This window comes from Molothrus aeneus, unplaced genomic scaffold (genome assembly GCF_037042795.1).
Source record: "Molothrus aeneus isolate 106 unplaced genomic scaffold, BPBGC_Maene_1.0 scaffold_30, whole genome shotgun sequence".
In the NCBI taxonomy this organism is placed as follows: domain Eukaryota; kingdom Metazoa; phylum Chordata; class Aves; order Passeriformes; family Icteridae; genus Molothrus; species Molothrus aeneus.
In genome coordinates this window covers 3,611,649-3,635,630 of record NW_027098964.1, presented here as the reverse complement: position 1 = coordinate 3,635,630, position 23,982 = coordinate 3,611,649, and the positions used below count along the sequence as shown (strand labels likewise).

General features: G+C 63.7%; 1 protein-coding gene across 1 annotated transcript in view; it reads right to left on the bottom strand.

Moving 5' to 3' along the window:
- LOC136569892 (IQ motif and SEC7 domain-containing protein 2-like) overlaps positions 1–23,982 on the bottom strand; it is a 33,820-nt gene that overhangs the window by 7,131 nt on the left and 2,707 nt on the right. Inside the window, 9 exon segments of the mRNA XM_066570246.1 lie at positions 550–689; positions 1,321–1,487; positions 2,540–2,662; positions 3,071–3,232; positions 5,002–5,843; positions 6,418–6,888; positions 8,701–8,977; positions 19,800–19,829; positions 22,262–23,166. Coding sequence (XP_066426343.1) covers positions 550–689; positions 1,321–1,487; positions 2,540–2,662; positions 3,071–3,232; positions 5,002–5,843; positions 6,418–6,888; positions 8,701–8,977; positions 19,800–19,829; positions 22,262–23,166 — 3,117 coding nt within the window.

Genomic DNA, 23,982 nt, shown 5'->3' with positions numbered 1-23,982 from the left:
ATGTCCCATGTGACATCTTGACTTCAAGGGTCACCCCAAATGTCCCACATGGGTCACTGTAAGGTCACCCCAACTGCCCTATGTGGTCACTTTGAGTGTCCCTCACAGGTCACTCCAAATGTCCCCCACGGGTCACCCCCAAATGTCCCACATGGGTCACTTTGAGTGTCCCTCACAGGTCACCCCAAATGTCCCACATGGGTCACTGCAAGAGTCACCCCAAATGTCCCATGTGGGTCACTTTGAGTGTCCCCCACATGTCCCACATGGGTCACCTGGAATTTGTCCTTTGGGCCACCTGGAACATCCCCCATGGGTCACCTAGAACATCTCCCCATGGGGCCACCTGCAACATCCCACAGGATCTCCTGGAACATCTCCTCCCATGGGTGGCCCAGAACATCCTCCCCACCGCAGGGTCACCTGGAATGTCTCCTTTGGGTGGCCTAGAACCTGTCCCACGGGGTCACCTGGCCCCGCCCCCGTGGGTCACCTGGCCCCGCCCCCGTGGGTCACCTGGCCCCGCCCCCTCCCCCCGAGCAGACCCACCGGTTTCTTGCCGACGATCATGCGCTCCACGGCCTGGACCTGGGACACGTGGTCGTCGTTGGTGCGCAGCTCGCGGCTCTGGATGCGCTGGTAGATGCCCACCAGCATGTCCCGGGGGATGTCCTCGCCATTGTCCACCCCTGCGTGACACCCAGCCCTGCTCTAGAACCACTCCAGAACCCACAACAACCCAGCCCTGCTCTAGAACCACTCCAGAACCCACAACGCCTCCACCCTCATGAACCTGCAACAGCTGGCGCTGCTCTAGAGCCCAAAACAGGATCCAGCTCCAGAACTCAGCACTAATGGGTGTGTGTGGAACCCAGTGGCATCTGGATCTGCTATAGAACCCACAGTCCTCCAGCCCTGCTCTAGAACCACTCCAGAACCCACAACACCTCCATCCTCACCAACCTGCAACAGCTGGCGCCGCTCTAGAGCCCACAAACTTCACACCCAGCTCCAGAACTCAGCACTAATGGGTGTGTGTGGAACCCAGTGGCATCTGGGCCTGCTCTAAAACCACTCCACAACCCACAACAGCTCCACCCCGTGAAGCCACAACAGCCTGCACTGCTCTAGAACCCAAAATGCCCAACTCCAGAACTCAGTGCTAATGGGTGTGCCTGGAACCCAATGGTGTCTGGAGCTGCTCTAGAACCCACCGCACCCAGCCCTGCTCTAGAACCCGGGCACCCAGCCCTGCTCTAGAACCCGTGCCCCATGCTGGGGAACACCAGGAGCTGTCAGAGGGCTCTGGCAAGGCCTCACCTCGCAGGTTCTTGATGAAGTCCTCGAGCTTCATCTTGCGCTCGGCCTTGACGCTGGGGCTGTACATGTCGGTGTTGAGGAGGATGATGGCGAAGGCCAGGATGAAGATGGTGTCCGGGTTGCGGAACTGGCGCAGCAGGGCCGCGTTACACACGCAGTAGCGCTGGCTGCGGGGCGGACAACCCCCACGGCCCATGGGGTCACGGTGCCCCACGGCCTCTGCACCCCGCGGCCGCCCCTGAGTGTGGGGCAGCACCCCCATGGCTGCAGGGTCACCTAGAACGTGGGCCACCACCCCCATGGCCCCTGCTTGACCCACAGGGTCACCTAGAACGTCACCCTGTGGTCCAGGGGCCACCACCCCATGTCCTGCCAGCCCACAGGGTCACCTAGAACATCCCCCAGTGTCCTGCCAGTCTGTAGGGTCACCTAGAAGAGCCCCAGGTCCTTCAGGTGCCACCACCCCCTTGTGTCCCCTCTCAGCCCACAGGGTCACCTAGAACAGCACCTGGTCCCACAGGTGCCACCACCCCCATAGTCCCTCCTTGATCCATAGGGCCACCTAGAACGTCACCCTGTGGTCCAGGGGCCACCACCCAGTGTCCTGCCAGTCTGTAGGGTCACCTAGAAGAGCTCCAGATCCTTCAGGTGCCACCACCCCCTTGTGTCCCCTCTCAATCCATAGAATGACCTAGAACGTCACCCCATGGTGACCACTGTGTGCTGCTGGGGCAATGCAGTGGGGACATGGGGACAGGGGACATGGGGACATGGGACATGGGGACATGATGGGGACACCATGGGGACATGGGGAAATAGGGACATCATGGGGACATCATGGGGACATCATGGGGACATGGGGACATCATGAGGACATCATGGGGACATCATGGGGACACGGGGACATGGGGACATCATGGGGACATCATGGGGACATAGGGACATCATGGGGACGACATGGGGACACAGGGACACGGGACATGGGGATATGGGGACACAGGGACATGGGGACATGGGGACATGGGGACATGATGGGGACATGGGGACACAGGGACATGAGGACATGGGGACATGGGGACAGGGGAAATGGGGACATGAGGACACGGGGACATGGGGACACAGGGACATGATGGGGACATGGGGACATGGGACATGGGGACAGGGGAAATGGGGACATGATGGGGACATGGGGACATGGGGACAGGGACCCACCCCTCACCTGAAGGCCTCGATCAGGCGCTCGACCTTCTGCGCCTCCCCCTGCACCCGGATGTGGGACTGGAACTTCCGCAGGGCCTCGTCCAGCTCCATCCCGGAGAAATCCATCTCGTCCACCACGCAGCTGCCGAGACCCCGCGGCCGGGATGGGTCTGGGGGCTGCCCCTGTCCCCAGCGTGTCCCCTCTGTCCCTGGCGTGTCCCCTCCTAACCCCAGGGTGTCCCCTTTGTCCCCAGGGTGTCCCCTCTGTCCCCGGCGTGTCCCCTCCTAACCCCAGGGTGTCCCCCTCATCCCCAGGGTGTCCCCTCTGTCCCCGGTGTGACCCCCTGTTCCTGCCGTGTCCCCCCTGTCCCTGCCATGTCCCCCCTGTCCCCAGCGTGTCCCCCCCATCTCCAAGGTGTCCCCCTGTCCCTGGCGTGTCCCCTCTGTCCCCGGCGTGTCCCCTCCTAACCCCAGCATGTCCCCTCTGTCCCCAGCGTGTCCCCCCCATCCCCAGTGTGTCCCCCCCCATCTCCAAGGTGTCCCCCCGTACTCGAGGACGTCGCGGTTGAACTGCTTCTGGCGGTTGCCCAGGAACTCGCCGATCATCTGCCGGCTCAGGCCCTTCCGCTCCAGGATGAAGTGGGCCACGCCCACGGGCGTGTCCGACAGGAACCCCCTCTCGATCAGGTACTGGATCCCCTTCTCCGGCTTCCTGTGGGGGGGCGTGGTCAGTCATGGTGGTCAATGATGGTGGTCAGCCATGTGGTCAGCCATGTGGTCAGCCATGTTGTCAACCATGGAGATCAGTCATGGTGGTCAGCTGTGTGGTCAGCCATGGTGGTCAGCCGTGTGGTCAGTTATGGTGGTCAGCCATGGTGGTCAGCCATAGTGGTCAGCCATGGTGGTCAGCCGTGTGGTCAGTCATGTGGTCAGTCATGGTGGTCAGCCATGGTGGTCAGCCATGTGGTCAGCCATGTTGTCAGCCATGGTGGTCAGCCATGATGGTCAGCCATGTGGTCAGTCATGTGGTCAGCCATGTGGTCAGCCATGGTGGTCAGCCATGATGGTCAGCCATGTGGTCAGCCATGTGGTCAGTCATGGTGGTCAGCCGTGTGGTCAGTCATGTGGTCAGCCATGGTGGTCAGCCATGTGGTCAGTCATGTGGTCAGCCATGTGGTCAGCCATGGTGGTCACCATGGTGGTCAGCCACGGTGGTCACTCTGGCTGTAGAGTGACCTAGAATGTCACCTGCACCCAGCTCTAGGGCCACCCGGTCACCTATGGGGTCACCTCAGGTGACATCTGCTTCCCTAAAGGGTCACCTGGAACGCTGTCATGTCTTGAGCATTGGGTGACCTGGAATGTCACCATGTGGCCACCTAGAGCTTCACTGTAGGGCTACCTAAAATGGCACTGTAGATCTACCTAGAACATCACCACTGGGTCACCTAGAACACCACCACTGGGTCACCTAGAACATCACCACTGGGTCACCTAGAACATGACCACTGGGTCACCTAGAACACCACCATAGGGCCACCAAGAACATCACCATAGGGTCACCTAGAACATCCCTGCATGGTGACCTAGAACATCACCACTGGGTCACCTAGAACATCACCACTGGGTCACCTAGAACATCACCATAGGGTCACCAATAACATCACCATAGGACCACCTAGAACATCCCTGCATGGTGACCTAGAACATCACCACTGGGTCACCTAGAACATCACCATAGGGCCACCTAGAACACCACCATAGGGTCACCTAGAACACCACCATAGGGCCACCAAGAACATCACCATAGGGTCACCTAGAACATCACCATAGGGCCACCTAGAACATGACCACTGGGTCACCAAGAACATCACCACAGGGTCACCTAGAACATCACCATGGGGTCACCTAGAACATCCCTGCATGGTGACCTAGAACATCCCTGCGGGGTTCTACAGGGCCACCTCAAACATCACCTTGTCCTTGGCACCACGGCCACCCTGTCCTTCCCTAGGGCCACCCAGGCCACCTCGCCCTTCTCCAGGGCCACCAACGTCCCCCTGTCCTAGCTGTAGGGTCACCTAGAACTTCACCATAGGGTCACCTAGAATGTCATTGTGGGGTTCTATGGGGTCACCTAGAACATCACCCCATCCTTGCTACAGGCTCACCTAGAACTTCACTGTAGGGTCACCTAGAACATTATTGTAGGGTTCTCCAGGGTCACCTCAAACATTCCCCCCTCCTTGCTATAGGGTCACCTGGAACATCCCCCAGCCCTCACCATGGGGTCACTCAGAATTTCACCATAGGCTCACCTGGAACATCCCCCTGCCCTCACCATGGCATCACCAACAATCCCACCGCACCCTTCCCCTGCTGACCGTGGCGGCACCACAGGGCCCCGCTGCCGGACCCCCAGACCCCACCCCACGTCCAGCACAGCCCCCCCCAGCCCCCCAAACCCCGCCAGCCCCTCACTTGTTGAAGAGGTTGAGGCCGATGCGGTACTGGCGCCGCTGCACCACGTCGTTGTTGAGCGCGGGCGAGTCCCAGCTCTGCCGCGGCTCCCGCTGGTACGTGGCCTTGCCGGGGGCCCCGGCGGCGCCGGGGGGCTGCGGGGGGGCGGTGGGCGGCGGGGGGGGCGGCGGGGGGGGCCGGCGCAGGCTGTCGCGGGACGAGGAGCCCGAGGAGCAGTTGAGGGTCTCGTTGGAGTTGGAGCTGCTGCCCAGGCTCTCGTTGTCGCCCTCGGAGCCCTCCTCGGCCGCGGGCGGGGGCGGGGGGCCGGGGGGCGGCGGGGGGGGCCCCTCGGGGTGGAAGCAGCGGTGGGGGGGGGGCCCGGAGCGGGGCAAGGTGCCCCCGCCCCCGGTGCCCTCGGGCTCGTAGGGGCCGCCGCGGTTGATGGAGCCGCGGTCCGAGCGGTCGCTCAGGTCGGCCGAGCTGTCGCTGGGGGGCTCCACCGTCAGCAGCGGGGGGTGGCCGCCCCCGGCCCCCCGCCCCCGGCACTCCAGGCACGGGGGGCCCCTCCTGGGGGGCTCCTCGGGGCCCCCCCAGCGCTCGGCGGGGCCGGGGGGGTTGGCGGGGGGCGGCGGCGGGGGCGGCGGCGCGGGCGGGGGCGGCGGCCCCGCGGTGTCCGGGGGGGGCTCGGGGCTGGGGGGTCTCTCCGGGGAGCGGGGGGAGCCGGGGAGCCCCTCGTCCAGGTACAGCGTGACGTCACTGGCCGAGGTGGCGGCGCTGTCCCCCGCGGGGGGGTCCGGGGCGCCGGGGGAGACCCCGCGACCCCCCCCCAGCGCCTCATCGATGGACGCGGCCAAGGACTTCACCTGTGGGGACAGGACCCCCCCGTGAGCCCCCCAGGGGCCCCTGTGACCCCCATAATGGCCCCTGTGACCCCCATGACCTCCCCAAGACCCCCAAAGCCCTGTGAACCCCCCCCCATGGCCCCTGTGACCCCCACGGTTCTCTTTGTCACCTGTGACCCCCAATGGCCGCTGTAATGTCCATGCTCTTGTGACCCCCTGACCCCTGTGACCTCCCAGGACCCCCATGACCCTCCTGACCCTGTGACCCCCATGACCCCATAACCCCCTATGACCATTTAACCCTCATTCCCAGGACCCCTCTGACCCCATAACCCCCAGAACCCCATAACCCCCATGACCCCCAGGACCCCCCTGATCCCATAACCCCCATGACCTCCCTGATCCCTTAACCCTCAGGACCTCCATAACCCCCCACACCCCATAACCCCCAGGACCCCCATGACCCCCCTGACCCCATAACCCCCAGGACCCCCATGACCCCCCTGACCCCATAACCCCCAGGACCCCCATGATCCCCCCTGACCCCATAACCCCCAGGACCCCCATCATCCCCATAACCCCCCCAGACCCCCACCTGCTGCGCAAACGCCTCCTCCAGGTCGGCGCCTCCTGGCCCGAAATCGGCCGAAGCCGAGAGCTGCCGGGGGGGGCTTCCCGCGCCCCCCACCCCGGAGCCCCCCCCAACCTGGACCCCCTCTCCGGGACCCCCGCCCCCGTCCAGGCCGGCCCGGCAGGACCCCCCGTAACGGGGGGCGCGGCGCGGCCCCCCCAGGACGCCCTCGTCCAGCGAGGCCGGCTTGCCCTGGAAGTAGGGCGGGGGCGGCGGGGGCGGCCCCGGGGCGGGGGCCGGGGGGCCGCGGTCGTACTCCTCGAAGGAGAACTGGAGGCGCAGCCCCGGCAGCGCCAGGCGCCGCGCCCGGCCGCCCTCGCTGCGCAGCCGCTCGAACTTCTGCGCCATGCGGTAGCGCCGGAACGCGGCCTGGATGGTGCGCGCCGCCCGCCGCGAGCGGAAATAGCCGCCGTACTTGCGCTCCAGCATCTCCACCTGAGGGGACACGGGGACGTGGTGGGGACGTGGGGACATGGTGGGGGACATGGGGATGTGGGGATGTGGCAGGGGATGTGAGGATGCACGGACATGGATGAGGATGGAGACATGGAGGCACGCATGGGGACGTGGGGACATGGGGACAGCAACGGAGACATGGGGACATGGGTGAGGATGTGGGGACATGGGGACAGCCATGGGGACACAGGGACATGGGTGGGGACAGCCATGGGGACACGGGGACATGGGTGAGGATGTGGGGACACGGGGACATGGTGGGGGACACGGGGATGTGGCAGGGGATGTGAGGATGCATGGACATGGATGAGGATGGAAACATGGAGGCACGCATGGGGACGTGGGTGGAGACAGCCATGGGGACACAGGGACATGGGTGGGGACAGCCATGGGGACATGGGGACGTGGGTGAGGATGTGGGGACATGGGGACATGGTGGGGGACATGGGGACATGGGGACGTGGCAGGGGATGTGAGGATGCACGGACATGGATGAGGATGGAGACATGGAGGCACGCATGGGGACGTGGGGACATGGGGACAGCAACGGAGACATGGGGACATGGGTGAGGATGTGGGGACATGGGGACAGCCATGGGGACACAGGGACATGGGTGGGGACAGCCATGGGGACACGGGGACATGGGTGAGGATGTGGGGACACGGGGACATGGTGGGGGACACGGGGATGTGGCAGGGGATGTGAGGATGCATGGACATGGATGAGGATGGAAACATGGAGGCACGCATGGGGACGTGGGTGGAGACAGCCATGGGGACACAGGGACATGGGTGGGGACAGCCATGGGGACATGGGGACGTGGGTGAGGATGTGGGGACATGGGGACATGGTGGGGGACATGGGGACATGGGGACGTGGCAGGGGATGTGAGGATGCACGGACATGGATGAGGATGGAGACATGGAGGCACGCATGGGGATGTGGGGACATGGGGACAGCCATGGGGACATGGGGACATGGGTGGGGACAGCCATGGGGACATGGGGACACGGGGGAGGATGTGGGGACATGGAGACAGCAATGGAGATGTGAGGACGTGGGCACCTGGATGAGGACGGGGACATGGCGAGGGACGTGAGGACACACGTGGGGACAGCTGTGGGGACATGGGGAGATGGTGGGGGGGTGTGGGGACGTGGGGACATCGATGAGGATGAGGACATGGGTGGGGACAGCCAAGGGGACTTGGGGACATGGTGGGGTACACAGGGACATGGGGACGTGGATGAGGATGGGGACATGGCGAGGGACATGAGGACATGGCAGGGGATGTGGGGATGTGGGGACATGGAGACATGGGTGAGGATGGGGACACGGGTGGGGACATGTGGGCACATGGATGAGGATGGGGACATGGGGAGGGATGTGTCCACGGTGTCCCCAGGGGTGTCCCAGGGGTGTCCCCAGGTGTCTCCAGAGGTCCCCAGGTGTCCCCAGGACTATCCTCAGGTGTCCCCAGGGGTGTCCCCAGGGGTGTCCCCAGGGGTGTCCCCAGGGGTGTCCCCAAGGTATCCTCAGGGTGTCCCCAGGGGTGTCCCGGGGTGTTCCCAGGACTATCCCCAGGTGTTCCCAGGTGTTTCCCCAGGTGTGTCCCCAGAGGTGTCCCCAGGTGTATACAGGGGTGTCCCAGGGTGTCCCCAGGACTATCCCCAGGTGTCCCCAGGGGTGTCCCCAGGGGTGTCCCCAGGGGTGTCCCCAGGGGTGTCCCCAAGGTATCCTCAGGGTGCCCCCAGGGCTGTCCCCGGGTGTCCCCAGGTGTCCCCGGGTACCTTCTTGTCCTGCAGGTCGGTGGAGAGCTCGTAGCTGTCGCTCAGAGCCTTCGGCCTCTTGCTCTCCTCCTCCTCCTCCTGCTTGCGCAGGGCCACGCTGGCGGGCTGGGGGGGCAGCCGGGGCCAGGCCATGCCCGGGGAGCCGCCCCCGGGGCCCCCCCCGGCCCCCCCCGGGCCTTGGGGCGCCGGCTGGGGGAGGCCCCGGTACGGGGGGGGCCTCCCGGGGCTCTCGGGCACCGGCCCCCCCCCCTCGCTGCCCGGGGCTTCGCCGTCCACGCTGCGGGGACAGCGCGTCAGCCCCACGCCGGGGACAGCACCGGGACACCCCAAAACGCACGAAACCACCCCAAAATCCCCCCCAGGAACCACCAAAACCACCCCAAACCACCCCAAAACGCACGAAACCACCCAAAATCCACCCTGGGAACCCCCAAAACCACCCCAAACCACCCCAGGAACCACCAAAACCACCCCAAAATCCACCCTGGGAACCCCCAAAACCACCCCAAACTACCCCAAAATCCCCACCAGGAACCCCCAAAACACCCAAAACCACCCCAAATTTCCCCCAAATCACCCCAATTTCCCCCCACCCCGGGACGCCCCAAACCCTCCCTGGGACCTCCACAGGTGCCCCTGAGACCCCCCCAAAGAGTCTGGAGGCACCAGGGTGGGGAGCAGGGGGACACGGGGACAGACAGACAGACAGACAGACAGACAGACATGGGGACACACAGACAGACACAGGGACACAGAGACACGGGGACAGACAGACAGACATAGGGACATGGGGACAGACAGACACAGGGACACAGAGACATGGGGACAGACAGACAGACACAGGGACACAGAGACATGGGGACAGACAGACACAGGGACATGGGGACAGACAGACGGACATAGGGACATAGAGACACACAGACAGAGACAGGGGCATGGGGACAGACAGACATAGGGACATATGGACAGACAGACACAGGGACACAGAGACATGGGGACAGACATACAGACATGTGGGCATGGGGACATGGGGACAGACAGACACAGGGACATGGGGACAGACAGACAGACATGGGGACAAACAGACAGACACAGGGACATGGGGGCAGACAGACAGACACACGGACATGGGGACACAGGGACATGGGGACACAGACATGGGGACACACAGACATGAGGACAGACACATGGACATGGGACACAGGGACAAGAGGACAGACAGACAGACGTGGATGCGGGACACAGGGACACGGGACAGACAGACAGACATGGACATGGGGACACAGGGACACATGGACATGGGGACACATGGACACAACTTGGGGACACAGGGACAGACGGACACGGCCAATGTGGGGACACAGGGAACTGGGGACAGACAGGTGTGGGACACACGGACACTGACATGGGGACACGGATGTGGGACAGATGGACATTGGGACACAGGGAAACCAGCAGATGGGGACACACGGACACACGGACACACGGACACATGGACAAATGGACATTGGGACACACGGACATGGGGACACAGGGACATGGGGACACATGGACACAGGGACACACGGACACATGGACATACAGACAAATGGACATTGGGACACAGGGACATGGGGACACATGGACACAGGGACACACGGACACATGGACATACAGACAAATGGACATTGGGACACAGGGACATGGGGACACAGACACGGGGACACACGGACACACAGACATGGGGACACACGGAGGGACAGACAGACATGGGGACAGACGGACATGGGGACATCAGCCACATGGACATGGGGACACGTGGACACACAGACATGGGGACATGGGGACAGATGGACATGGGGACACATGAACATATGGACAAATGGACACACAGACGTGAGGACACACGGACACACGGACACACGGACATGGGGACATCAGCCACATGGACATGGGGACACGTGGACACACAGACATGGGGACATGGGGACAGACGGACATGGGGACACATGAACATATGGACAAATGGACACACAGACGTGAGGACACACGGACACACGGACACACGGACATGGGGACACATGGACACATGGACAAATGGACACATGGACAAATGGACACGGGGACGCACGGACACGGGGACATCGGCCCTATGGACATGGGGACACACGAACACGGGGACACACAGACATGGGGAGAAACGGACAGACGGACACACGGACATGGGGGCACACGGACACACAGACATTGGGACACGCGGACGCACGACGCGGACGTGACAGGGACGTGCGTGCACGCACGGCCATGGGGGGACACACGGACGTGGGGGACACACGGACGGGGACGTACGTGCACGCACAGCCACGGCGGGGGGGGGGGGTACAGACACACGGACACACGGACACACGGACACATGGACAGGCGGACACGCAGACAGACACATGGACAGACAGACGGACAGACGGACAGACGGACAGACGGACACACGCGTCCCCTGCCCCCCAACCCCGCAGGGACCCAGCGCCGGAATCGGGGGGAGGGGGAGGGAAGGGGGGAAGGGGGGGGGCGGAGCAAAGCGGGGGGGGGGGGGGGGGGTGAGGGGATCCCCAAAATTCTGGGGGGGGGGGTCCCGGACAGGTTGGGGGGGGAGGGGGAGGGAAGGGAAGGGTTGGGGGGTCCCGGGGGGGTCTCGAGTGGTGCTGGGGGAATCCCGGGGGATCCCTGGGGGTCTCGGGGGGATCTCGGGGATCTCGGGGATCCCGGGGAGGTTCCGGGGGTCCCGGGGGGTCCCGGGGGGTCCCGGGGGGATCTCGGGGATCCCGGGGAGGTTCCGGGGGTCCCGGGGGGTCCCGGGGGGTCCCCGGGGGATCTCGGGGATCCCGGGGAGGTTCCGGGGGTCCCGGGGGGTCCCGGGGGGTCCCCGACTCACCCGTGCAGCAGCCGCTGCCGGAGCGGCCCCCGGCGCCGCTCGGCCGTGCACTGCAGGCACCACATTTTGGGGAGGGGGCGGCACCCCCAAATAAATGGGGGGGGAGGGGGACGGGACACACAGACACACACACGGGGGGGGGGGAGGGGGAGGGGGGGACACCCCCGGGATGGAGGGGGAGGGGTCCCGCGTGGGGGAGGGGCTGGGGGAGCCCCCGGCGCCTCCGCAGCAGAACCAGGGCCCGGCCGGGCGGGGCGGGGGGGGTGAGGGGGGGAGGGGGGAGGAGCCGAGGAGAGACCCCCCCCCCTCCCCCCCTCCCCCCCACCCCCATCGCTCTGCGCGTGCCCGGACACAGAGACCCCCCCCCCCCCCCGGATTTTGGGGGGGGAGGGGATTTGGGGGAGGGTCCTGGGGGGGGGGAGGACGCCTGGGTCCCTGTGACATGGAATAGGGGGGGGGGCGTGTGTGTCCCCCCCTCCCAAAAACAAAAACCACGCCCAGATTGGGTGGGGGAGGGGGGCAGGGGACGCCCCCTATAACTGGGGACCCCCCCCCCCCCCATCAATTGGGGGGTCCCCGATGGGGGGAGGCGCCCCCGGATCCCCCCCCCCCATGGCCGGGGGTCCCCAGGGAGGGGGGGGAGGGGGTTGGAGGGGAGGTGTCCCCGTCCCGCCGCGCATGCGCAGAGCGCCCCCCCGTGGATGGCGGTTGCCATGGCGACGCGGCGGGCGGGGGGCGGCGGTTGTCATGGAAACGCGGCGGGGGATGCGGGAGGGGGGAGGGGACGGGGGGGGTTCCCCGGGGGGGAGGGGCGAGGCCGCTGGGTCTCCCCCCCCTTAGCCCCGCCCCCGACCCCCCCGGCACCGCCCCCTCCCCAAAATAGCGCCAGGATGGAGGCGTTGCCATGGCAACCGCCCCCAAACTGCGGCCGGGGGAGGAGCGGGCGGCGCCTATGGGGACCCTATAGGGGCCGGGGGATCCATATAGGGCCCGGGGGATCCCTATAGGGCCTGGGGATCCCTATAGGGGCCAGGGGATCCATACAGGGCCTGGGGATCCATACAGGGCCTGGGGATCCATATAGGGCCCGGGGATCCATATAGGGCCCGGGGGATCCATATAGGGGCCAGGGGATCCATATAGGGCCTGGGGATCCATATAGGGCCATGGGAGCCCTATAGTGCCCGGGGGATCCATATAGGGGCCAGGGGATCCCTATAGGGCCTGGGGATCCATATAGGGCCCGGGGATCCTTATAGGGCCACGGGGTCCTATAGGGACCGGGGGATCCCTATAAAGCCATGGGGGCCCTATAGGGACTGGGGATCCATATAGGGCCTGGGGGATCCCTATAAAGCCATATGGGGATCCATATGGGGGCCAGGGGACCCCATAGGGCCTAGGGGCCCCTATAGGGGCTGGGGGATCTCTATAGGACCATGGGGCCCCCTGTAGGGCCATGGGGACCCGATAAAGCCATGGGGGCCCTATAGGGCCTGGGGACCCCAATAGGGCCCTGGGGACCCCTATAGACACCCAGGGCTCTGCAGGGCCCCTATATGGATCTATTTGGGCGCTATAGGGCCCTGGGCTCTGCACGGCCCCCATAGAGCCCAGGGGTCTGTATGGGCCCTATAGGGATCTATATGGGCCCCTGTAGGTGCCTCTGGTCCCTGTGGCCCCTATAGGGATTCTGCACAGGCCCCTATGGGGATTTTATATGGGCCCATATAGGGATCTGTAAGGGCCCCTATAGGGATTTTATATGGGCCCCTATAGGTCCCGGGGGTCCCTGGGTCCTTATGGCCCCCATAGGGATCTCTGTGGCCCCTATAGGGCCCTCGGGTGTGTACAGCTCCTCTGGGGGGTCTATATGGACCCCTATAGGACCCTGCGGACCCCTAGAGGGCCGTGGGGTTTGTGCTGCCCCTATAGGGATCTATATGGGCCCTATGGGGCCCTGGGGTGTGTATGGCCTCTATAGGGATCTATATGGGCCCCTATAGGGATTTTATAATGACCCCTATAGGGCCTGGGGTCCCTATGGCCCCTACAAGGATCTATATGGGCCCCTATGGGGTCCCGGGGGTCCCTATGGGGTCCTGGGGGTCCCTATGGCCCCTATGGATCCCGGGGGTCCCTATGGGGTCCTGGGGGTCTCTATGGCCCCTATATGATCTCAGGGGTCCCTATAGAGCCCCTATGGGATCCTGGGTGTCCCTATGGCCCCTATGGTGTCCCGGGGGTCCCTATGGCCCCTATGGCATCCCAGGGGTCTCTATGGGGTCCCTATGGCCCCTATGGGGTCCCTGTGGCCCCTATGGGGTCCTGGGGGTCCCTATGGGGTCCCGGGGGTCCCCATGGAGCCCCCACAGGTGCTGGGGGTGCGGCGGGCGGGGGAGGGGCGGCTCTTACCTGCGGGCGGGGGGAGGTTGGAGCAGCCAAAGCACCTGAGGGTGGCACCTGGAGGGGACACGGGGACACGTGGGGGACAGACAGATGGACACGGGGGGGACAGACAGATGGACACGGGGACAGGGGACACAGGGGGGACAGACAGATGGACACGGGGACAGACAGATGGACATGGGGACAGGGGACACAGGGGGGACAGACAGATGGACACGGGGACAGACAGATGGACACGGGGACAGGGGACAGACAGATGGACACGGGGACAGGGGACAGACAGATGGACACAGGGGGGACAGACAGATGGACATGGGGACAGATGGACACGGGGGGGACAGACAGATGGACACAGGGACAGGGGACAGAGAGATGGACATGAGGACAGGGGACAATGGACAGGGGACAGACAGGGGGACAGACAGATGGACACAGATGGACACAGGGACAGGGGGACACACAGGGGACGGACAGATGGACACGGGGACACACGGGGGATGGACAGATGGACAGGGGACAATGGACAGGGGACAGACAGGGGGACAGACAGGGGGGCACAGGGACAGAGGACACACAGGGGACAGACAGATGGACACGGGGACAGACAGGGGGACACAGAGATGGACACGGGGACAGGGGGACACAGATGGACAGAGGGACAGAGGGATGGACAGGGGACAGACAGATGGACAACGGGTGATGGGGACAGTGGACCGGGGGGGATGGGGGGGGGACAGACGGACGTGGGGACACCGAGGGACAGACGGACTTGGGGACGGTGGCCCCAGGGGTGACAGAGGAGAGGGGACAGATGGCTACGAGTCACTGTGGCAGGACGGACAGACGGACAGGGATGGACAATGGCGGGGACGGACAGATGGACAGGGATGGACAGATGGATGGGGAGGGGTTGGGTGGCAGCCGGACAGACGGACACAGGGGGGCATGGATGGACGGATGGACACGGGGAGGACATGGACGGACAGACAGACGGACACAGGGGGACACAGATGGACAGAGGGACACCGGGGGGGGGGGGGCACAGATGGACAGATGGACACGGGGGAGGGGACATGGATGGACAGACAGACACGAGGGGACATGGACAGACATGTGGGGGGACGCGGACGGACGGATGGACACGGGGTGGGGGGGACATGGACAGACAGACACAGGGGAGGGGACATGGATGGACAGACAGACACGAGGGGACACGGATGGACACGGGGTGGGGGGGACATGGACAGACAGACAGACACGAGGGGACACGGATGGACACGGGAGGGGGGGACATGGACGGACAGACGGACACGGGGAACGGAACACGGACGGACAGACGGACACAGGGGAGGGGACACAGACGGACAGACGGACACGAGGGGACATGGACAGACACGTGGGGGGGAGGGGGGAACACGGGCGGACAGACGGACAGGGAGGAGAGAGAGGAGAGAAACGAGTCAAGAGCCGGAGGGGGGGGGGGGGACGGACAGACGGACACGGGGGACACGAGGTGGGGGGGGGGGGGGGACACGGGTGGGGGGAGGGGCGGGGGGGGAGGGGATCCAGCAGATCCCGGGGTGGGGGAGGGGCCCCGGGGGCGGCGGGTCCGGCCCTGATCCCCCCCCCCAAACCCCCCGGACCCCCCCAAAATCCCAAAATCCCAAAAATCCCAAAAATCCCAAAATCCCCAAATCCCACTCGGGGGGGTCCCTGGGGGTCCCCTCCCCTCCCCCCTCCCAATGTCCCCAATGTCCCCAGGGTCACACTCACGTCATGGGGGGGCCGAGCTGGGGGGGTCCAAGGGGGTTTTGGGGTGTCCTGGGGGGGTTTTGGGGTCTCCGGGAGGGGTTTGGGGCCTCCGGGAGGGATTTTGGGGCGTCCTGAGGGGATTTTGGGGTGTCCTGGGGGGGTTTTGGGGTCTCCGGGAGGGTTTTGGGGTGTCCTGGGGGGGTTTTGGGGTCTCCGGTCCCTCGGCCCGGCCGCTGCCCCTCCCCCCCTTTCCTGCCCCCTCCCCCCCCAGTCCGGAAGGGCCCGGGCGGAATTCCGGCCCTGCCCGAGCCTGGGGACAGCGACAGGGACAGGGAGGGGACAGGGGGACATGAGATGGGGACAGGGACAGTGAGGGGACAGCGACAGGGACGGGGACGGGGACAGGGAGGGGACAGGGATGGGGATGGGGGGGAACAGGAGGGGACAGGGACAGGGGGACGGGGACACCGGAGTCACAGCCCGGGACAGGGACAGGGGGGACATGGCCCTGCACAGGGACAGGGACAGGGAGGGGACAGGGACAGGGGGGACATGGCCGTGAACAGGGACAGGGACAGGGAGGGGACAGGGACAGGGGGGACAGGGACAGGGGGGACATGGCCGTAAACAGGGACGGGGATGGGGACAGGGATGGGGAGGGGACATGGCCTGGGATGGGGACAGGGACAGGGACACCGGAGTCACAGCCCAGGACAGGGACAGAGAGGGGACAGGGACAAGGACAGAAATGGGACAGGGACAGGGAGGGGACAGGGACAGGGGGGACGTGGCCCTGCACAGGGATGGGGAGGGGACAGGAACAGGGATAGGGATGGGGACAGGGAGGGGACAAGGACAGGGACAGGGGGGACAGGGACAGGGGGGACATGGCCCTGCACAGGGACAGGGACATGGGGACAGGGATGGGGACGCCAGAGTCACAGCCCAGCACAGGGGCAGGGAGGGGACAAGGACGGGACAGGAACAGGGACAGGGACAGGGATGGGGACAGGGACAGAGAGGGGACAGGGACAGGGGGGACATGGCCCTGCACAGGGACAGGGAGGGGACAGGGACAGGGACAGAGGGGATATTACCCTGCACAGGGACAGGGACAGGGAGGGGACAGGGACAGGGACAGGGACAGGGACACTGGAGTCACAGCCCTGCGCAGGGACAGGGACAGGGCCCTGGACAAGGATAGGGGACAGGGAGGGGACAGGGACAGGGACAGGGAGGGGACACTGCCCAGCACACCCGCGCACGGCCCCACACAGGGACACACAGCCCTGGCACGGGGGTGCCACCACCTGGCACCGTGACAGTGTCACACACGGTGTCACACGGTGTCACACAGTGTCACACACGGTGTCACACGGTGTCACACAGTGTCACACAATGTCACACAGTGTCACACACGGTGCCACATCCAGTGTCACACAGTGTCACAGTGTCACACGGTCTGTGCACACCCCGGCACTGCCCTCGCACAGGGGTCACACCCGGTGTCACACCCTGGCACGGTGTCACATGCGGTGTCACACACGGTGTCACATGCGGTGTCACACACGGTGTCACCGCTGTCACACAGTCCTTGCACAGGGTTGCACTGTGTCACACCCTGGCACACTGTCACACGGTGTCACATGCGGTGTCACCATTGTCACACACGGTGTCACCATTGTCACATGCCCTCGCACAGGGGTCACACCCGGTGTCACACCCTGGCACGGTGTCACATACGGTGTCACCACTGTCACATGGTCCTTGCACAGGGTTGCACTGTGTCACACCCTGGCACAGTGTCACACGGTGTCACATGCAGTGTCACACGCAGTGTCGCAGACAGTGTCACCATTGTCACACGCCCTTGCACAGGGGTCACACCCGGTGTCACACCCTGGCACGGTGTCACACGCGGTGTCACACGCGGTGTCACATGCAGTGTCACCATTGTCACACGCGGTGTCACCATTGTCACATGCCCTCGCATGGGGTTGCACAGTGTCACACGCTGGCATGGTGTCCCACACAGTGTCACACCCACTGTCACACCCACTGTCACACACAGTGTCACACGGTGTCACACCCAGTGTCACACACAGTGTCACACGGTGTCCCACACAGTGTCACACCCACTGTCACACCCATTGTCACACACAGTGTCACACCCCAGCACAGTGTCACACGGTGTCACACCCATTGTCACACACAGTGTCACACAGGGGTCACACCCAGTGTCACACCCAGTGTCACACACGGCGTCACACGGGGGTCACATGAGGGTGGAACGCCCTGGCACTCTCAGTGTCACACGGCCCTTGGTGTCACACCCGTGTCACACGCTCATGCACGGGGTTGCACAGGGTGTCACACGGTGTCACACACAGACTCACACGATGTCACACAGTGTCACACACAGGGTCACACACAGTGTCACACCCAGGGTCACACGCTCCTGCACGGGGTTGCACAGGGTGTCACACACACACCCAGTGTCACACACAGCGTCACCCAGTGTCACACTCAATGTCACACACTGTGTCACATAATGTCACACACAGTGTAACACACCCAGTGCCACACCCGGTGCCACACCCAATGTCACACACACAGAGTCACACCCAATGTCACCCAGTGCCACACCCAATGTCACACCCAGTGTCACATTCACAATGTCACATTCACAATGTCGCACACAGTGTCACGTACCTGGTGCCACACCCGACATCACACCCAGTGTCACATGATGTCACACAATGTCACACCCAGCGTCACGCAGTGTCACACCCAGTGCCACACTCAGTGTCACACGCTGACACACAAAGTGCCACACCCAATGTCACACCCAATGTCACACCCAGTGCCACACAATGTCACCCAGTGTCATACACAATGTCACATCCCATGTCACACGATGTCACCCGGTGCCACACCCAGTGTCACCCATAATGTCACACCCAGTGTCACACCCGATGTCACACACGATGTCACACAATGTCACACCCAGTGCCACACCCGGTGCCACACCCAGTGTCACCCATAATGTCACACCCAGTGTCACACCCAGTGTCACACCCAGTGTCACACACGATGTCACACAATGTCACACCCAGTGCCACACCCAGTGCCACACCCAGTGTCACCCATAATGTCACACCCAGTGCCACACCCGGTGCCACACCCAGTGTCACCCATAATGTCACACCCAGTGTCACACCCAGTGTCACACCCAGTGTCACACACGAAGTCACACAATGTCACACCCAGTGCCACATCCAGTGTCACCCATAATGTCACGCCCAATGTCCCACCCAGCGTCACAAGATGTCACCCATAGTGTCCCACCCACTGTCCCACCCGGTGCCACCGGAGCCCTCGCAGCCCCCGCCCGGTGTCACCCGCAGTGTCCCCCCCCCCCCCCCCCGTTCTGTCACCGTCCCTTGCCCTGGCGGTGTCACACACCCAGCCCCTCCCCCATGGGGCGATTTTGGGGCGATTTTGGGCTTTTTTGGGGGGGAGTTGCTCCCGTTACCACGGCAACGCCCCCCCCCATCCCCTCTGTCGCCTCCCCCGGCGCTGTCACCGCTGTCACCGCCCGCGCCGTCGCCCGGCAACGCCGCCCCGGCACCCGCGCGGCCCCGCCTGTCGCGACATGACGCGTCGCGACATTGTCACACTGCGGGACGGCCCTGGCGCGACGCGTCAGCGCCGCTGCGACACGCCAGCCCTATCGCGACACGCCGGGGGCTGCCCTGATAGATCAGCCCTGTCGCGACACACCGGCCCCATCGCGCCGGGCCGGCTCCAGCGCAGCGCGTCACTGTCGCGACATGCGTGGGAAGGAGGAGGGGGGGGGGATGGCGGGACAGAACGGCCCTGTCGCGACAGAAACGGCGCTGCCGCGACTCACCTGAACCCCTCCCCCACCCCCGGGGAGGGGACCCAGGCGTCCGAGGTGGGGGGGGGGAGGGGAGGGGAAGGAGGGGGGGAGGGGAGGGGCGCGGGAGGGGGGAGGGGCAGCACTGACCTCACTGTCCTGGAGCTGTCGCGATCCGACCTGGGGGGGGAGGGGAAAGGGGGGAGGGGTCAGTGAGGGGCAGAGACCCCTCCCCCCACAATCCCCCAAAATCCCCAAACGCCCCCAAACCCCCCCAAAATCCCCAAACGCCCCCAAAATCCCCAAACGCCCCCGATGTCCCCAGGTCCGTCCGTCCCCAGGTGCCCCCGGACAGACGGAGCCGGGGGGGGGGGGAGGGGGGGGCTCTGACGTCGCCCCTCCCCCCCCCGCGGGTCCCGCACCTGCTCCTCCCCCCCAGGGGGGCGGATGGGGGAGGGGCCGCAGCCAAAAAATCCCGAACTGGGGATCCCAAATGAGAAACGGCACAAATGGCCGGGTTTGGGGAGGGAATCCCAAATCCTGGACAAAGAATCCCAGATTTTGGGAATCCCAAATCCCACAAATCCCAGATTTTGGGAATCCCAAATCTCCGATTTTGGGAATCCCCAGTCCCACAAATCCCCAATTTTGGGAATCCCAAATCCCCGATTTGGGGAAGGGAATCCCAAATCCCGGATCCATAAATCCCCGATTTTGGGAATCCCAAATCTCCGATTTTGGGAATCCCAAATCCCACAAATCTCCCATTTTGGGAATCCCAAATCCCACAGATCCCCAATTTTGGGAATCCTAAATCCCACAAATCCACAATTTTGGGAATCCCAAATCCCCGATTTTGGGAAGGGAATCCCAAATCTCGGATCCACAAATCTCAGATTTTGGGAACCCCAAATCCCACAGATCCCAGATTTTAGGGTGGGAATCCCAAATCCCAGATTTTGGCAATCCCAAATCCCACAAATTCCCGATTTTGGGAATCCCAGTTCTCCAAATCCCCAATTTTGGGGAGGGAATCCCAAATCCCACAAATCCCTGGTTTTGGGAACCCCAGTTCTCCAAATCCCCAATTTTGGGGAGGGAATCCCAAATCCCGGATCCACAAATCTCAGATTTTGGGGATCCCAAATCCCCAGATTTCTGATTTTGGGAATCCCAAATCCCGGATCCTCAAATCCCCGATTTTGGCAATCCCGAATCCCACAAATCCCTGGTTTTGGGAATCCCAGTTCTCCAAATCCCCAATTTTGGGGAGGGAATCCCAAATCCCACAAATCCTCGAGTTTGGAGGGTGGAGGGGAGGAATCCCTGGTCCCAAATCCTGGATTTTGAGCCAGGATTGAGTCCCAGATCCCCAAATCCCAGGTTTTGGTGGGAGTCCCGTATTCTGCATTCCCAAATCCCAGATCCCCGATTTTGGGGCTGAGTTCCTGAACCTCTGCTCTCCAGTCCCGGATTTTGGGGCCATTCCTGACCCCTGATTTTAGGGCCGTTCCCAAATCCCAGCTTTTGGGGCCATTTCTGATCCCCAATCCCATTTTTTGGGGCCATTCCCAATCCCAGTTTTGGGGGCCACTCCCGATCCCCAATCCTGTTTTTGGGGCCATTCCCGACTCCAGTTTTTGGTGCCATTCCCAATTCTGGTTTTAGGGCCATTCCCCACCCCAATCCCGTTTTTTGGTGCCAATCCAGTTTTTGGGGCCATTCCCAATCCCGTTTTTTAGGACCATTCCCCCCCATTTTTGGCATCATCCCCTCCCCAATCCCGTTTTTTGCACCATTCCCCACCCCAATCCCAATTTTTGGGACTGTTCCCCATCCTCAATCCCATTTTCTGGGGCCGTTCCCAATCCCAGATTTTGGCACCATTCCCCACCCCAATCCCAATTTTTTGCACCATTCCCCACCCCATTCCTGGTTTTTAGGACCATTCCTCTCCCCAATCCCGGTTTTTGGCCAAATCCCCCTCCCCAATCCTGTTTTAGAACCATCCCCTCCCCAATCCTGTATTTTAGGACCATCCCCTCCCAATCCCGTATTTAGGACCATCCCCTCCCAATCCCATATTTTAGGACCATCCCTCCCCAATCCCGTTTTTTGGCCAAATCCCCTCCCCAATCCCATATTTTAGGACCATCCCTCCCCAATCCCATTTTTTGGCCAAATCCCCCTCCCCAATCCCATATTTTAGAACCATCCCTCCCCAATCCCATTTTTTGGCCAAATCCCCCTCCCCAATCCCATATTTTAGAACCATCCCCCTCCCAATCCCGTATTTAGGACCATCCCCTCCCAATCCCATATTTTAGGATCACCCCCTCCCCAATCCCATATTTTAGAACCATCCCCCTCCCAATCCCGTATTTAGGACCATCCCCTCCCAATCCCATATTTTAGGATCACCCCCTCCCCAATCCCATTTTTTGGCCAAATCCCCCTCCCCAATCCCGTATTTTCGGACCATCCCCTCCCCAGTCCCGTATTTTAGGACCACCCCTCCCAATCCCATATTTTAGGACCATCCCCTCCCCAATCCCGTATTTTCGGGCCGTTTCCCCGCTCCCCGCCCCCGTTTTTTGGGTGTCCCCCCGTACTTGCGCTGCAGGGTCGTGGCCGGGCTGGTGCTGGCGCTGGTGCTGTGCCCGCCGCCGGGGCTGGAGCTGCGGGAGGGGCCGCGGCTCAGCGGCCCCCGCGCCCACTCCCGCTCCCAGCAGCTCCCGTAGGGCCCATCCCGGGCCCGGAACGGCCCCTCCCGCTCCAGCCGGGCCGGGTACGGCCCCTCCTGCTCCAGCCGGGCCGGGTACTGCGCGTCCCGCTCCGGGTACGGCCCCTCTCGCTCCAGCCGCGCCGGGTACGGCCCCTCTCGGTCCATGCGGCTGGAATATTGTCCGTCCTGCTCCATCCTGCTGGAATATTGTCCGTCCTGCTCCATCCTGCTGGAATATTGTCCATCCTGCTCCATCCTGGTAGAATATTGTCCGTCCTGCTCCATCCTGGTAGAATATTGTCCATCCTGCTCCATCCTGCCCGGGTACTGCCCGTCCCTCTCCAGGTGCGGCTGGTACTGGAGGTCCCGCTCCAGGCAGCCGTGGAACTGCCCCTCCTGCTCCATGCGGGCCGCGTAGGGCCCGTCCCGCTCGGTTCGGCTCAGGTAGGGTCTGTCCCGCTCCTTTCGGCTCGGGTAGGGCCGGTCGTGCTCGGCTCGGCCCGTGTAGGGCCCGTCCCGCTCGCTCAGAGCCTCGAAGGCCGCGTCGCGCTCCAGGTGTGCGGGGTAGGGCCGCTCCCGCTCCAGGTGCTCCGCGTAGCTCCCGTCGTGCTCCAGGTGCTCGGCGTAGGTCCCGTCGCGCTCCAGGTGAGCCGGGTACGCCCCGTCGGGGTCGCCGTGGCTCGGGTAGGGCAGGTCCCTCTCGCCTCGGGCCGGGTAGGGCAGCTCGGGGTCCCCGTAGAGCCCCTCGGCCTCCAGGTGGTTCTGGTACTGAGCCTCGGGGTCCGCGTGGCCCTGGGGACACAGAGGGGACACGGGGGTGGCACCGCGGGCTGGGCAGGGATGGGTCTGGGCATGGATGGGACCCCCGGGCCCGGATGGATGGACCTGGGACCCCCGACTCAGTCTGGGCATCCCTGGAACCCCTACCCTGGTCTGGACATCCCTGAGATCCCCCTGATGGATGGACCTGGGACCCCCGACTCAGTCTGGACAGTCCTGACCCGGGATGGACGGACCTGGGAGCCCCAGTCCCAGGTTTTGGTGCCAGTCCCGGATTCTGCATTCCTAAATCCCAGATCCCCGATTTTTGGGGCTGTTTCTGAACTCCTGGGCATCCCTGGAACCCCCTGACCCAGGATGGACGGACCTGGGACCCCCTGACCCAATCCCACAAGGTCCAGGACCCCCTGACCTGCCCCAAATGGCCCTGGGACCCCCAGCTCAGTCTGGGCATCCCTGAGAGCCCCTTGGGGGTCCTGAGACCCCTGCCCTGGTCTGGACATCCCTGAGATCCCCCTGATGGATGGCCCTGGGAGCCCCAATCCCAGGTTTTGGTGCCAGTCCCGGATTCTGCATTCCTAAATCCCAGATCCCCGATTTTGAGGCTGTTCCTGAACCCCTGGGACCCCCTGACCCAGGATGGACGGACCTGGGACCCCCAATCCCAGGTTTTGGTGCCAGTCCCAATTCCGGGATTCTGCATTCCCAAATCCCAGATCTCCGAGTTTGGGGATGTCCAGATCCCCAAACCCAGATTTTGAGGGGGGGGGGGGTCCCAGATCGTGGATTTCCAAATCCCAGATTTTGAGGGGAACGGGGGGGTCCCAG